At 44.8% G+C, this 12,264-nt stretch overlaps 1 protein-coding gene across 4 annotated transcripts; it reads right to left on the bottom strand.

Annotated features, from left to right (window-relative positions):
* Nucleotides 1–329: 329 nt before the first annotated feature.
* Nucleotides 330–10,952, bottom strand: LOC109883490 (F-box only protein 21). Of its 4 annotated transcripts, none has more exons than XM_020475534.2 (13): nucleotides 10,678–10,937; nucleotides 8,911–9,046; nucleotides 8,537–8,646; nucleotides 8,121–8,242; nucleotides 7,583–7,729; nucleotides 7,157–7,293; nucleotides 4,106–4,242; nucleotides 3,703–3,882; nucleotides 3,574–3,588; nucleotides 3,340–3,472; nucleotides 2,849–3,039; nucleotides 2,417–2,574; nucleotides 330–1,914 (listed from the first exon to the last, which is right to left on the bottom strand). In XM_020475534.2, the coding sequence occupies exons 1-13, from the start codon at nucleotides 10,902–10,904 to the stop codon at nucleotides 1,637–1,639; spliced, it is 1,971 nt and encodes a 656-aa protein (XP_020331123.1). In that variant the 5' UTR covers nucleotides 10,905–10,937; the 3' UTR covers nucleotides 330–1,636. The 4 variants fall into 4 exon arrangements, with proteins under 4 accessions (XP_020331123.1, XP_020331138.1, XP_020331130.1 ...); XM_020475549.2 differs by having other exon boundaries at nucleotides 8,537–8,631; XM_020475541.2 differs by lacking the exon at nucleotides 3,574–3,588 and having other exon boundaries at nucleotides 10,678–10,952.
* Between the last annotated feature and the right edge of the window lie 1,312 nt (nucleotides 10,953–12,264).

Raw genomic sequence — 12,264 nt, 5'->3', positions numbered from 1 at the left:
ATGCTTTGCTGTTATCCCCAAGGTCCTAATCTCCTGGGCAGATTCTGCGTGTAGTTAGTTGACCAATAAATGTCACTTCTGGGATTACCAAGGTCCTGAACACATTTGTCCAGAAGTGAATGCAGAATGAATTCAATTAATTGTCCTTAAAGATATTTGGAACATACATGCATTTAGAACATGAACCACTAGTCATTAATAGCAACTGCAGCACAATTTGCATTTCATCAGAACGTTACTTCGTCAAAAAATACACAGGCTACTAGAATGTCTATTCTTTAGTAGAGACAATACAAAATTTTGTTGTAAATAACATAGAACGACCAAAATAAACCTTGAAACATTTTATTTTTTCCTTTCATTTCATCCAGTCTCACCACTCTACTGTTTCAAGTCATTGTAGTCCTAGTGGTTTTCTTTTTACACAGCTCAACACATCTGTGAGCCCTTAAAAGTCCTACAATGTTTTACTTGGAAATGTACAGAAAAAAAAGTATAACATGTTCTAGAAATTCGAAAGTCATCCTTTCGTAAGTGCATGAATCATTATTATAATGTAAGATGGAAAGAGATATTGTAACAGAAATGTTAATTTTCACATTGCTTCATACTGTAACGTTCATTTTGATAGTGTTTCATGTGGAGGTAAAAGAGAGAGGGTGATGGCCTAGGGGTCAGGTCTGGGAAGAACTTGACGGAAGGTGAAGAAAGTAGAGTGAGATGGAGAGCGAGAGTAAAGGAGACAAGCTTGGTAAATCTTCTTGAAGATGGATGAAGGTGGAGAGAAAAGGGGTTTTGGCTTTTACTGGCGTTGGTTGGCAATCGGTGGTACAGCACATGATCCAGGTACTGAAGCATTCCAGGGCACTCATTCATAAATCGCTTTAGACTAGGAGTGATGATCTAGGATCAGTTTAGCATTTTAGATCATAGTGAATACGATTATACTGACAGCTATGACCTGATCCGAGATCACCACTATCTACTCTGAGATTGTTTGTGAACAGGGGCCCTGATGGTTCTGGACAGGACGTTGTCAAGTAAAGGAATTGGATGGGGAAGAGAGGGGGCTTAAAATCTAGAAACAACCCCTAGCCCAGGGTTCCCCAACTGGTGGCCCACGGGCCGAATTTGGCCCGCAGGTGGCTTTATTTGGCCCCCCAATTAAAACCTTCTGAGCAACCAAATATATATTTATGTATCTTTTTTTGCATTTTCATTGTTGGACATACAAAACTGTAAAAACACCAGGAAATCAGCTCCAAGTTATATTAATTTGGGAAATAAGTTAAAGTATTCCCAAACATATGATCGTATACAAATGTAAGAAAGGGTTTGAAATTATTATGTTTTAGTCAAATATTATATCTGTTGGGCTTCTTGTGGTCAATTTGCAGTTTACAAATGATTTGTAATTATGTTCCAGCTCCTCAAGAAAAAAAAGAAAAGAAATCGGCTCGCGGCCGAATCTATCCCTGCTGAAGGGTCTAGTAGTAGCTCCACTATGCCCTATGATAGGCTAGTTGTAATTCTGACATTGTTTATACCCATCCAATCCTTTCAGATCTACACAGGTACCTAGGTGGTACGGGCTAGGGGTTGTTTTGGAAAGGGCAGAGAAGTAGTGGACGCTAAGCTACATGGGCATAGCTTCCTGGTTCTCCTGGCTCTTCTGGTCCTGTGAGGAGCCCCCGGTGCCTTTAGGGCTCTCCTGTTGCCCTGAGGCCTGCCCTGAGGAGGGCGTCAGTCTGTGGTAGAGGTCCCGTACGGTGCCCAGGGTCTCTGCCATGTCCTCTGGGTAGCGTGTCTGCAACTCCTCGTTGGCAACGTAGTGGCTGTCATGGAACTCTGAGAAATAGCGGCCCACCTCCGGATGGGCGATCTCCAGAGGAGCGGAATGAGGCTCCAGGTTTTCTGGGAGATGGGAGAAAGATCGTTTAAAAAAAAAAAGTATCGTATGTATGTGACATCAAATCTTAAACTGAGTGGAGGCAAGTTACTGTACAACAGTAGTTCCCAAACAGGGATACTAGGACCCCCGGGGGTACTTGGTCTATCCACAGGGGGTACTTGAGAAGTCTCTCATAAGACCATAGGCCTACTGGTAAAATGCACATGAGGGGGTACTTCAGGGGTACTCAGAGCAGAGCAAAATTGAGTTGGTGGAACAGTAACCGAAAAAGGTTGGGAACCACTGCTGTACAAGACAGCTGCATATTCTGTGTGTTAATGCAAAAACATATAGGCTTACACCTTAGCAGATAGGTATTCTACTCATCCAGCATGTATAACTCTTCAATAAGCATTTCAAGTACTACATTTGTCAAGTTTCTTACATCTTAGAGCACCTTCTTAACTAACTACCACTGCCCTGACACAATGAGAATGTATGTTAGTGTGTCTAGAGGAGACGTACCCTGGGCAGCGTATCGACAGGTACCGTCCTGCACTAAGACGTTGTAGAATGGCTGGTTGGCCCCGCTGGACAGCTGGTGGACCCTCATTGTGGTGATCCACTCCTGGCTCATGGTGCACTTGGGGTCCCAGCCATAGATCACACAGTTGTAGCCAGACCTGGCAATGAGGGGGAGGCAGCCACTCAGTGTCAAGAGAGAGATGGGGTACAGTGTAACACATGGGCTTTATCAATACAAAACACCCGAGTCACACTACAAGGCAATACTATACAAACTTAAACTCATGGGAATGTAGTAAATAGATACTCTAAAAAAACAAATGTCTGCATTTATCGAAAAGGTGTAGTGGAGTATGGACAGATGGAAAGAAGACCAAAATAATAAAGGAAGTGGAAAGAGTGACTGACTGCCTCGTCAGAACTCAGACGCACCTCTTGTGTTTCATGATCAGGCCTACGCTGTACTGCACTTCTACGTGCTCGGGGGCGCTGCGTCTCTTCACCTCTGGCTCCACCGGGTGCTTCTTGTGCTGGATGTGCTCCAGAGTGTGCTGCACCAGATAGCCTACCGCTCCATGCTGGGACGGGTCCAACGCCTGGATGTGCTGCAGGATGTCTAGGACCTGGAGGAGGAAGTGAGAGGGATGAGACATCAAGCAGACACCAGTCATTATCAGTTGGGGAAACTTGTCCTCTGCACCGTAGTAAGAAAGTAGAGGCAGCTAGTCCTGGATGTTAGAGAAGCAGACCAATAGCCAAATGATAGAAGACAAATTGTTTCTTACAAAAATGGATTGCCCAATAAAAGAAAATAAACTCTAAATGTGCTGCCTCTGAACATGATCAAAGCAAAGGTAAAAGGCATATTGTCCAATTACATGTACTTGGGTTCATGATGTGCCACCTTGAGAAATCATGCTAACCTTCTCAGGCCAGATGCCCAGGTGGAAGTAGAGTCTGGCCTGTAGTAGAAGGTATTGAACGTTGTCTGGGTTGATGGTGAGGTAGAGATCCAGAGAGTCTCTCAGCAGCTGGTAGGATTTTTCATTGCCTTCCCTGCATGACACAGCACAGTGATACACAATGTTATTTCATACCAGAGCAGCGACAGTTGAGTGTAGGAATTTATTTTTGACCAACTCTAACCCTAACATTACCTCAAGGATGAGATCCTGAGGACAACATAGAAAATAAGGAAAAATAAGATTTTGGATGTACAGATAGAATGTCAGAAAAGTTATTGATTAGTTTAAGAAAAATCACATCCCTAAGTCCACAACTCTTACCCTCGCTTGCCGATGTTGAGCAGATTCCCCACCATCCTTAGCAGCACTTCTGTGGTACTGATGGCACTGTAGTAGTCTGCAGTCACCTGGTGACCGATGAGGTACTCACACTCCTTAGCCGTCAGCTGCTTGCCTTTACCGAAAGCGTCAATGTACACAAAGTCATAGATGTCCCCACTCCTGGAATAAGATGTGTAGCTTTATCAATACAAGTAAAAAAATAAGTACCTTTGAGGCAATTTTTTGTATGCAACGCAGACGATGCCACATTGGGTATATTGAAACCCAGCCATTTTGGGAGAGCAATGCTGCATTTCAACCAATCATGAACTAGTTCTGAACTAAAGGCTGATCATTAAAGTATATGCCTTACGTTCACTTCCTCTCACACTCTGGCCCTTACCCTCTTTGATGCTGGCACCAGCGAAGCAGGAAGTGATTGGGGAAGTTTACGGGCTCCAGCTGAACCCCCAGTTTCCTGGCCAGGGTCATGTACAGGACAGACAGGCTGATGGGAATGCCTGTCCGGCGGAGCAACACCTAGGTAGAGAATAGAAGACATGGGACTGTAAGGAAGAGCAACAGAGTTCAAAGAGACACTTTGTCCATTAAAAGGTGAGGATAACAGTATCAATAGACTCACTTTATTTAAATAATAAAGGGCCCATATTCAAAAAGACTCAAAGTAGGAGTGCTGATCTAGGAAATTCAGCAATCCTACTCTGAGACGCTTACAGGCCGAGGATAACATCTATAGCTCTAGCTGGAGGACTCCTTGAATCTCTAGGGCGGATAAGTATAATTTTTGTCTTAATCTGTTGTTGTCTAGTACAGTCTTCTTGCTAGCTAAGGCCATCTACTTTAAGTGCTGTCTGTCTTCCCAGTAGCCTACTTAGTGTGTGCACTGCTGACTGCTCATAATTTGCAGATGATTGTTGACACGTCAACCAGGAGTATCTTACCTAGTTATTTTCAGATGATCTCATTTTGCTCTTTTGTAGCTTTGGCAACTATGCGCTTTTTTCTATCTCAGTTCGCTCCTCTCTGTGTAGGCTTTACAGACGCTCCCCACCCCTTGGCTGCAATCCTTCTAATTTAGTGTACCCTGCATGCACAACCCAGTGGAATTCCTGGACTCCGGCAGCGTTTGATCATGAACTTCTCCCATTCCTGACCACTGTCCCCGACCCTTTGACTTTAAAATGTCCTGAGTCTCTCCCCTCCACGAGAAACCAACACTTGACCCCTCTGACCGGTATCCCTTCTTTATTTTCTTAGTCAGAGCATTCTGTCTCTGACTAACTCCCTCGCTATCTCTCTCAGAATTATGTTCTTGACTCTAACCAGTTCAAGATGGGTCACTCAACCGTGACTGCTTTTCTCTGTACTACGGAGGCTCTCTGCACTGCCAAAGTTGACTCTCTTTCCTCTGTTCTCATCCTCCTAAATCTATCTGCTGCCTTTGACACTGAACCATCAGATCCTCCTCTCCACCTTCTCAGCGCTGGGCGTCTCAGGCTCTGTACACTCATGAATCCTACCTGGCAGGCCGCTTCTACCAGGTGACGTGGAGAGGATCTGTGTCTGCACCACATACTCTCACTACTGGTCTCCCCCAGGGCTCGGTTCTAGGCACTCTCCTCTTCTCCCTATACACCAAGTTACTCGGCTCCATCATATCATCACATGGTCTCTCCCATCATTGCTATGCGGATGACACGCAATTACTTTTCTCCTTTCCCCCTTATGACACCCAGGTGGCGACATGCATCTCTGTGTGCCTGGCAGATATCTCAGCTTGGATGTCAGTCCACCACCTCAAACTCAACAAGACAGAGCTACTCTTCCTCACAGGGAAGGTCTGCCTGCTTCAAGACCTCTATCATGGTTGACAACTCCATGGTGTCCCCCTCCCAGAGTGCAAAAAATCTTGGTGTGACCATGGACAACACCCTGTCGTTCTCTACAAACATCAAAGCAGTGACTTACTCCTGCAGGTTCATGCTCCATAACAGTGGTCACCAACTGGGCGATCGACTGGTCGATCTTCAAGGCATTCCTAGTCGACCACAAAACATTTCTGCAGTAAAGCCAACAATAAAGACCTAAAGGTTTGCACCCCTTTTTTAAAGTGTTTTTCCTATTCTGAGATCTCAGCTTGCTTTTTGACTGCAAAAGTATCTTGACTGGAGGACTGATTGATGACCGGGGGACTCCCGAGTGGCGCAGCGGTCTAAGGCACTGCAGTGCTTAGGGCGTCACTACAGATCCGGGTTCGATCCTGGGCTGTGCCGCAGCCGGCCACGACTGGGAGACCCAAGAAGTGACGTAGAATTGTCCCAGTGTTGTTCGGGTTAGGCAGGCCGGGATGTCCTTGTCCCATCGCGCTCTAGCGACTCCTGTGCGCATGCACGCTGACACGGTTGCCAGTTGTACGGTGTTTCCTCCGACACATTGGTGCGGTTGGCTTCCGGGTTAAGCAAGCAGTGTGTCAAGCAAGCAGTGCGACTTGGCTGGGTCGTGTTTCGGGGAGGACGCATGGCTCTCGACCCTCACCTCTCCAGAGTCCGTACGGAAGTCGCAGGGATGGGACAAGACTGTAACTACCAATTTGATATCACGAAATTGGGGAGAAAAAAAGTAAACACATTTTTAAAAGGTTGGTGACCACTATTCTACAACCCTACCTCACACAGGAAGCGGCACAGGTCCTAATCCAGGCACTTGTCACATCCCGTCTGGACTACTGCAATTCGCTATTGGTTGGGCTCCACGCTTGTGCCATCAAACCCCTGCAACTAATCCAGAACGCTGCAGCACGGTCTGGTGTCAACTTTCCCAAATTCTCCCATGTCACCCCACTCCTGTGCACACTGCACTAGTTTCCAATCGAAGCTCGCATCCACTACTAGACCATAGTACATGTCTATGGAGCAGCAAAATGAACTTCCCCTCCCTACCGTCAGGCTGTAACCCTACACCCCAACCCAAGTGTTCTGTTGTGCCACCCCTGGACTCTTGGCCCTCCCACCCCTACGGGAGGGCAGCTCCCGCTCAGCCCAGTCCAAACTCTTCTCTGTCCTGGCACGATAATGGTGGAACCAACATCCCCCTGAAGCTAGGACTGAAAACATCTGAAACCCTACCTCTTCAAAGAGCATCTTCAATACTCACACAGAACCCCCCCTCGCACCCCCACCCCCCCAAAAAGAAGCATTTAGTAAACTAACACTCGTACTTAACTATTTTCCCCCTTACTAGCTCTGGCTTTGCTGATAAGACACTTCATTGAGGAAGAATTTACTTGCTATAACTGTGATATGGGGTTGTCCCACCTGGCTATCTTAAGATGAATGCACTAACTGTAAGTCGCTCTGGAAAAGAGTGTCTGCTAAATGACACAAATGTAAATCACCATCCAAGACCTCTATAGCCTCTCGATGAAAGCACCTACCTGGTGTATGTAAGAGTTGAGAGGATTGTAGTAATCACACTCGTTGCCCTTGTACTGAAGCTGCTCGTACAAAACAGCATTGAGGGCAACCACCACCTGCCTCTCGAGCTCAAAGTCCTCCACAGCAAAGCAGTCACCTAGACAGAACACAAAGGATCACATCGTTAAGTATTAGCAAAGAACGGTGCTGAGAATGCACTAAGGTCAAATACAATGGTACAATGTAATACACTCACAAGCTCCTAGGTTAGATAGTGAACTTTGATAGTTAACTACAAATTCTAAATTTGTCGACGTGAAAATGCACTAAAATCGACATTAGACTACTTTTGAGGTCTGACAATGACTTTATATTAGCTCTTTGTATTAATTCCTGAGAGACAAATAGAACATTCCAACATGTGTTTCTCTCCAGCTCAGACCAACCTTGTGTGACCCTCAGGCTTGGATGAGAGGAATTCTTCATCCGCAGCATCTTCTTGACCTTGTCAGTGATCTCCTCCAGCTGGGAGGATATACCGTCCAATGACACATCTGCCAGGGGGTTACAATACTGGTCCACCAGCACAGCTCCTACAGCAGGAGAGGAGACAATAGAGGACTGTAAAAAACACATGGTTATACACTACATTTCTTTATGGCTTTGTTATTTACACTCTCTATGGGTTTTCATGCAAACGGTGATGCAATCATAGGACTTCAAAAACCACAATGGGGGGAAAACGGCCATTGTTTTTTTTCTTTCTCCAAACACTCAGTATTATTATTATTATTATTATTATTATTATTATTATTATTATTATTATTATTATTATAAGTATGGCTAGGCCCATGTTCAGCTGTCTGCCTTACTTAATTTAGGCCTACACTGAATACAAGTCATGAGTATGATACATATAAATGCAGTGTATGAATAGACCCACTCCACATGTACTACCGTAAGTACACCATATTCATGACTCACCCTCTAGTGCTGACTGCTGCTCTGCAGGCTGCTCCAGAAACATCTTTAAACTCCTCAGAATGTTCTGCTGGCGAAGGAAATAAAGGATTTTCTTTGCATAGTACTTCAGTGTCAGGCTTTTCCTATGGGAGTGGGATGAGAGAGAGGAGGGATGGAAAGAGATAAGGCACAAGAAATAAAGAGACAGAAGGCACAAGAAAGAAAAAAGGTGAGAGAGGGCAAGCAAGGTGAAAATGAGAGAGATTAATAGGGAGAGAGAGTGATGGAGAAGGCAAGAGGGGGAGAGAAGAGATAGAGAAAAAAAGATTGTTACAATGGACATAAAACAAAGCTCCAGGGAGCATTAACACATAAAACAGAACCAATGACCAAAGATAGATTTTTGTGCTGGACTGGAGTGTAGACATGGCTCTTACCTCCTATCTGAGTTCAGTATGGAAAGCAGCTCGTCTTCACAGAAGTGCTCAGGGGCCCCGAGGGACTCAATCTCAGCAAAGCTGTCCCCCAACACCTGGCCAACGCAAGGCTGTGTTACAGATCTCTGGGTTAGTGCTAACCAGGCCAGCCAACCTCACACACACAAAAACGCATGATCACGTGCACAGTTGCGCACAGCAGCTAAATCACAGACACCATGATGTGGTGGATTAGTATGGCCAAGAGACGACTGTCACTAACTTCTTTACAAGTTCTTACAATGTTAGTAACACTAGTTCAGTCTCCACAAACTAGCCTGGCTAAGTCAGAATGGCAATAACCATGACAGCTTACTGCTAATGTCATTACTTACAACTTCCGTGAAGAATCTCTTTGAGATGGATACAACTGTTCGTCGTATTTGTAGACCAACAGTGTGTCGCGTTCTGTATTCTTTCAGCCAATCGCAACACTCATTCTGGCGGTAATGCTTCTGCAATCTTGGCCATCTGGGGAGTGTAGGAAAAGAGATTGCAGTCAGATACAGTGAATTTCAGACTAGTAGAGAGTTGAGTTCAGTGAAGAAGTAGTAGGCTAATGGATGTTGGGTGCAAATTCATAAATAAACGTCCCTTTTCCAGGACCCTGTCTTTCAAAGATAATTAGTAAAAATCCAAATAACAGGTACAGAATGGCAATAACCCAAATAACAGGTACAGAATGGCAATAACAGCTGCCCGAGTTACACAATCCCTCCATCAGTGGTCAGACTGTCCACAATAGGCTGACAGAGGCTGGACTGAGGGCTTGTAGGCCTGTCCTCACCAGACATCACCAGCAACAATGTCGCATATGGGCACAAACCCACCGTCGCTGGACCAGACAGGCCTGGTAAAAAGTGCTCTTCACTGACGAGTCGCGGTTTTGTCTCACCAGGGGTGATGGTCGGATTCATGTTTACCGTTGAAGGAATGAGCATTACACCGAGGCCTGTACTCTGGAGAGGGATCCGTCATGGTCTGGGACGGTGTGTCACAGCATCATCGGACTGAGCTTGTTGTCATTGCAGGCAATCTCAACGCTGTGCGTTACAGGGAAGACATCTTCCTCCCTCATGTGGTACCCTTCCTGCAGGCTCATCCTGACATGAAGGCTAGGGCCATTCCCCCCAGAAATGTCCGGGAACTTGCAGGTGCCTTGGTGGAATACTGGGGTAACATTTCACAGCAAGAATGGGCAAATCTGGTGCAGTCCATGAGGAGATGCACTGCAGTAATTAATGCAGCTGGTGGCCACACCAGATACTGACTGTTACTATTGATTTTGACCCCCCCCCCCCCCCCCAATTTGTTCAAGGACACATTCCAGTTCTGTTAGTCACATATCTGTGGAACTTGTTCAGTTTGTCTCATTTGTTGGTTATGTTCATACAAATATTTTACACATCTTAGGTTTGCTGAAAATAAACAATTATCAGTGAAAGGACATTTCTTTTTTGTTAAGTTTATTATTAGCCCATCACTTGCATGGTACAGAATGACACTAAACATTTCTTTAAGGTCTAATTACTATGAAGTAACAAGTGGCTGGCTTACAAATAATTCTTCCAATAGATTCAAAATCAGCAGTGGTTTGCCATAACTTTAACCATACAGGGGACTCAGTCAGAGAAAAAAAACTACCAGCAAGCCAACAGATTTTTGGCAAGAACTGCACAAGACCTCAATCACAATTTCCAAGCATTCAAGGTCACACAACTTTAATGTCTGTCCTCAGAGGCACGATAATGTGCAAGGCAAGAATTGTGAAATGGTTAATTGTGACCTAGATATTTTAGTAGCTTCTTATATAAGCCCCTGGACATGGTAGCTACCTAGCTAGGCTGGATACATAACGTTAGTTAGCTAGCTATTAACGTTACTTTGCGTGATGTCGAATTTGGTGCATCAGCAGAATGTCAACGGCCGTTTGACAGCTCCCTTGCGACAGTAGCTCGCCATGACGGATATGTGCTGACTGTACTGCTAGAAATAATTTCGTATTTTAGAGGGGCAACTGCGATTTAGATGCCATCTAGCATTAGATAGCTACGTTTCTAGCTAGCTCGTGGGATTATGCAAGCAAGCTAATGTCAGTTCACCTGAGTTTGTACTGGTGTCCCCAGACCTTCCCCCTGCCGTGGCAAACGTCGTGTAACCGCTTGCAGCTGCAGGAAACGTTGCAAATGTCGACATGCTTGAGGACAGGGAAACATAAGATGTACTCGAGTAACTCGGCCGGTAGGTCTGTCATTATTTTGTGTTCTGTCTCGGAAACGATCCCGTTCAGGCCGGAGTACCCCTCTCCTCCTGCTCCAGATGTCGCCATCTTTACTGTTTACTCCGGTTACCTCATTGTACAAGCCACGCCCCTTTCTGGCGCAGGGGGCTGAACTTCGAGATAACCGAAAGCCGAGGGGAGGGGTATGACTGAATAAAAAAAACGAATTTAATATATTTATATTATACAGTAAATTAGTATTTTATAAAATAAAATACATGTTGTTAGCAGCAGGACAAGTATATGCTGTATACAGTAGTGATTAGTAGTTGGTTAAAGGCTTGTATGTCACGGTAACATCTACAGTTGAAGTCGTGAAGTTTACATCACAGGTTGGAGTCATTAAAATTCATTTTTCAACCACTCCAGAAATGTCTTGTTAACAAACTATAGTTTTGGCAAGTCGGATAGGACATCTACTTTGTGCATGAAACAAGTAATTTTTCCAACAATTGTTCACAGACAGATTATTTCACTTATAATTCACTGTATCACAATTCCACTGGGTCAGAAGTCTACATGCATTAAGTTGACTGTGCTTTTAAACAGCTTGGAAAATTCCAGAAAATGATGTCATGGTTTTAGAAGCTTCTGATAGGCTTATTGACATCATTTGAGTCAATTGGAGGTGTACCTGTGGATGTATTTCAAGGCCTACCTTCAAACTCAGTGCCTCGTTGCTTGACATCATGGGAAAATCAAAAGCAATCAGCCCAAGATCTCATAAAAAAATTGTAGACCTCCACAAGTCTGGGTCAGACTATGGTTTGACACTGCACATGGGGACAAAGATCGTACTTTTTGGAGAAATGTCCTCTGGTCTGATGAAACAAAAATATAATCTGTTGGCCCTAATGACCTTCGTTATGTTTGGAGGACAAAGGGGGAGGCTTGCAAGCCGAAGAACACCGTACCAACCATGAAGCACGGGGGTGGCCGCATCATATTGTGAGGGTGCTTTGCTGCAGGAGGGACTGGTGCACTTCACAAAATAGATGGCATCATGAGGAGGAAAATGATGTAGATATAATGAAGCAACATTTCAAGACCTCAGTCAGGAAGTTAAAGCTTTGTCGCTTATGAGTCTTCCAAATGGACAATGACCCCAAGCATACTTCCAAAGTTGTGGCAAAATGGCTTAAGGACAACAATGTCAAGGTATTAGAGTGGCCATCACAAAGCCTTGACCTCAATCCTATAGTAAATGTGTGGGAAGAACTGAAAAAGCATGTGCGAGCAAGGCCTACAAACCTGACCCAGTTACACCAGCTCTGTCAGGAGGAATGGGCCAAAATTCATCCAACTTATTGTGGGAAGCTTGTGGAAGGCAACCCGAAACGTTTGACCCAAGGTAGCATTTAAATGTAAATTGTTTAACAAGTACTAATTGAGTGCATGTAAACTTATG

Source organism: Oncorhynchus kisutch, linkage group LG3, assembly GCF_002021735.2.
Source record: "Oncorhynchus kisutch isolate 150728-3 linkage group LG3, Okis_V2, whole genome shotgun sequence".
In the NCBI taxonomy this organism is placed as follows: domain Eukaryota; kingdom Metazoa; phylum Chordata; class Actinopteri; order Salmoniformes; family Salmonidae; genus Oncorhynchus; species Oncorhynchus kisutch.
The sequence above is the reverse complement of the archived record's forward strand: the minus strand, read 5'-3'. Positions and strand labels throughout refer to the sequence as shown.

What these genes read in the sequence shown, in the direction of transcription:
- LOC109883490 (XM_020475534.2), bottom strand. Translation starts at nt 10,904, where the DNA reads ATGGCGACATCTGGAGCAGGAGGAGAGGGGTACTCCGGCCTGAACGGG. An exon ending in AGAGATTCTTCACGGAAGTT is followed by an intron (nt 8,647 to 8,910) that starts GTAAGTAATGAC and finishes TCTGTAACACAG; the next exon opens with CCTTGCGTTGGCCAGGTGTT. An exon ending in TCAACTCTTACATACACCAG is followed by an intron (nt 4,243 to 7,156) that starts GTAGGTGCTTTC and finishes TTCTCTACCTAG; the next exon opens with GTGTTGCTCCGCCGGACAGG.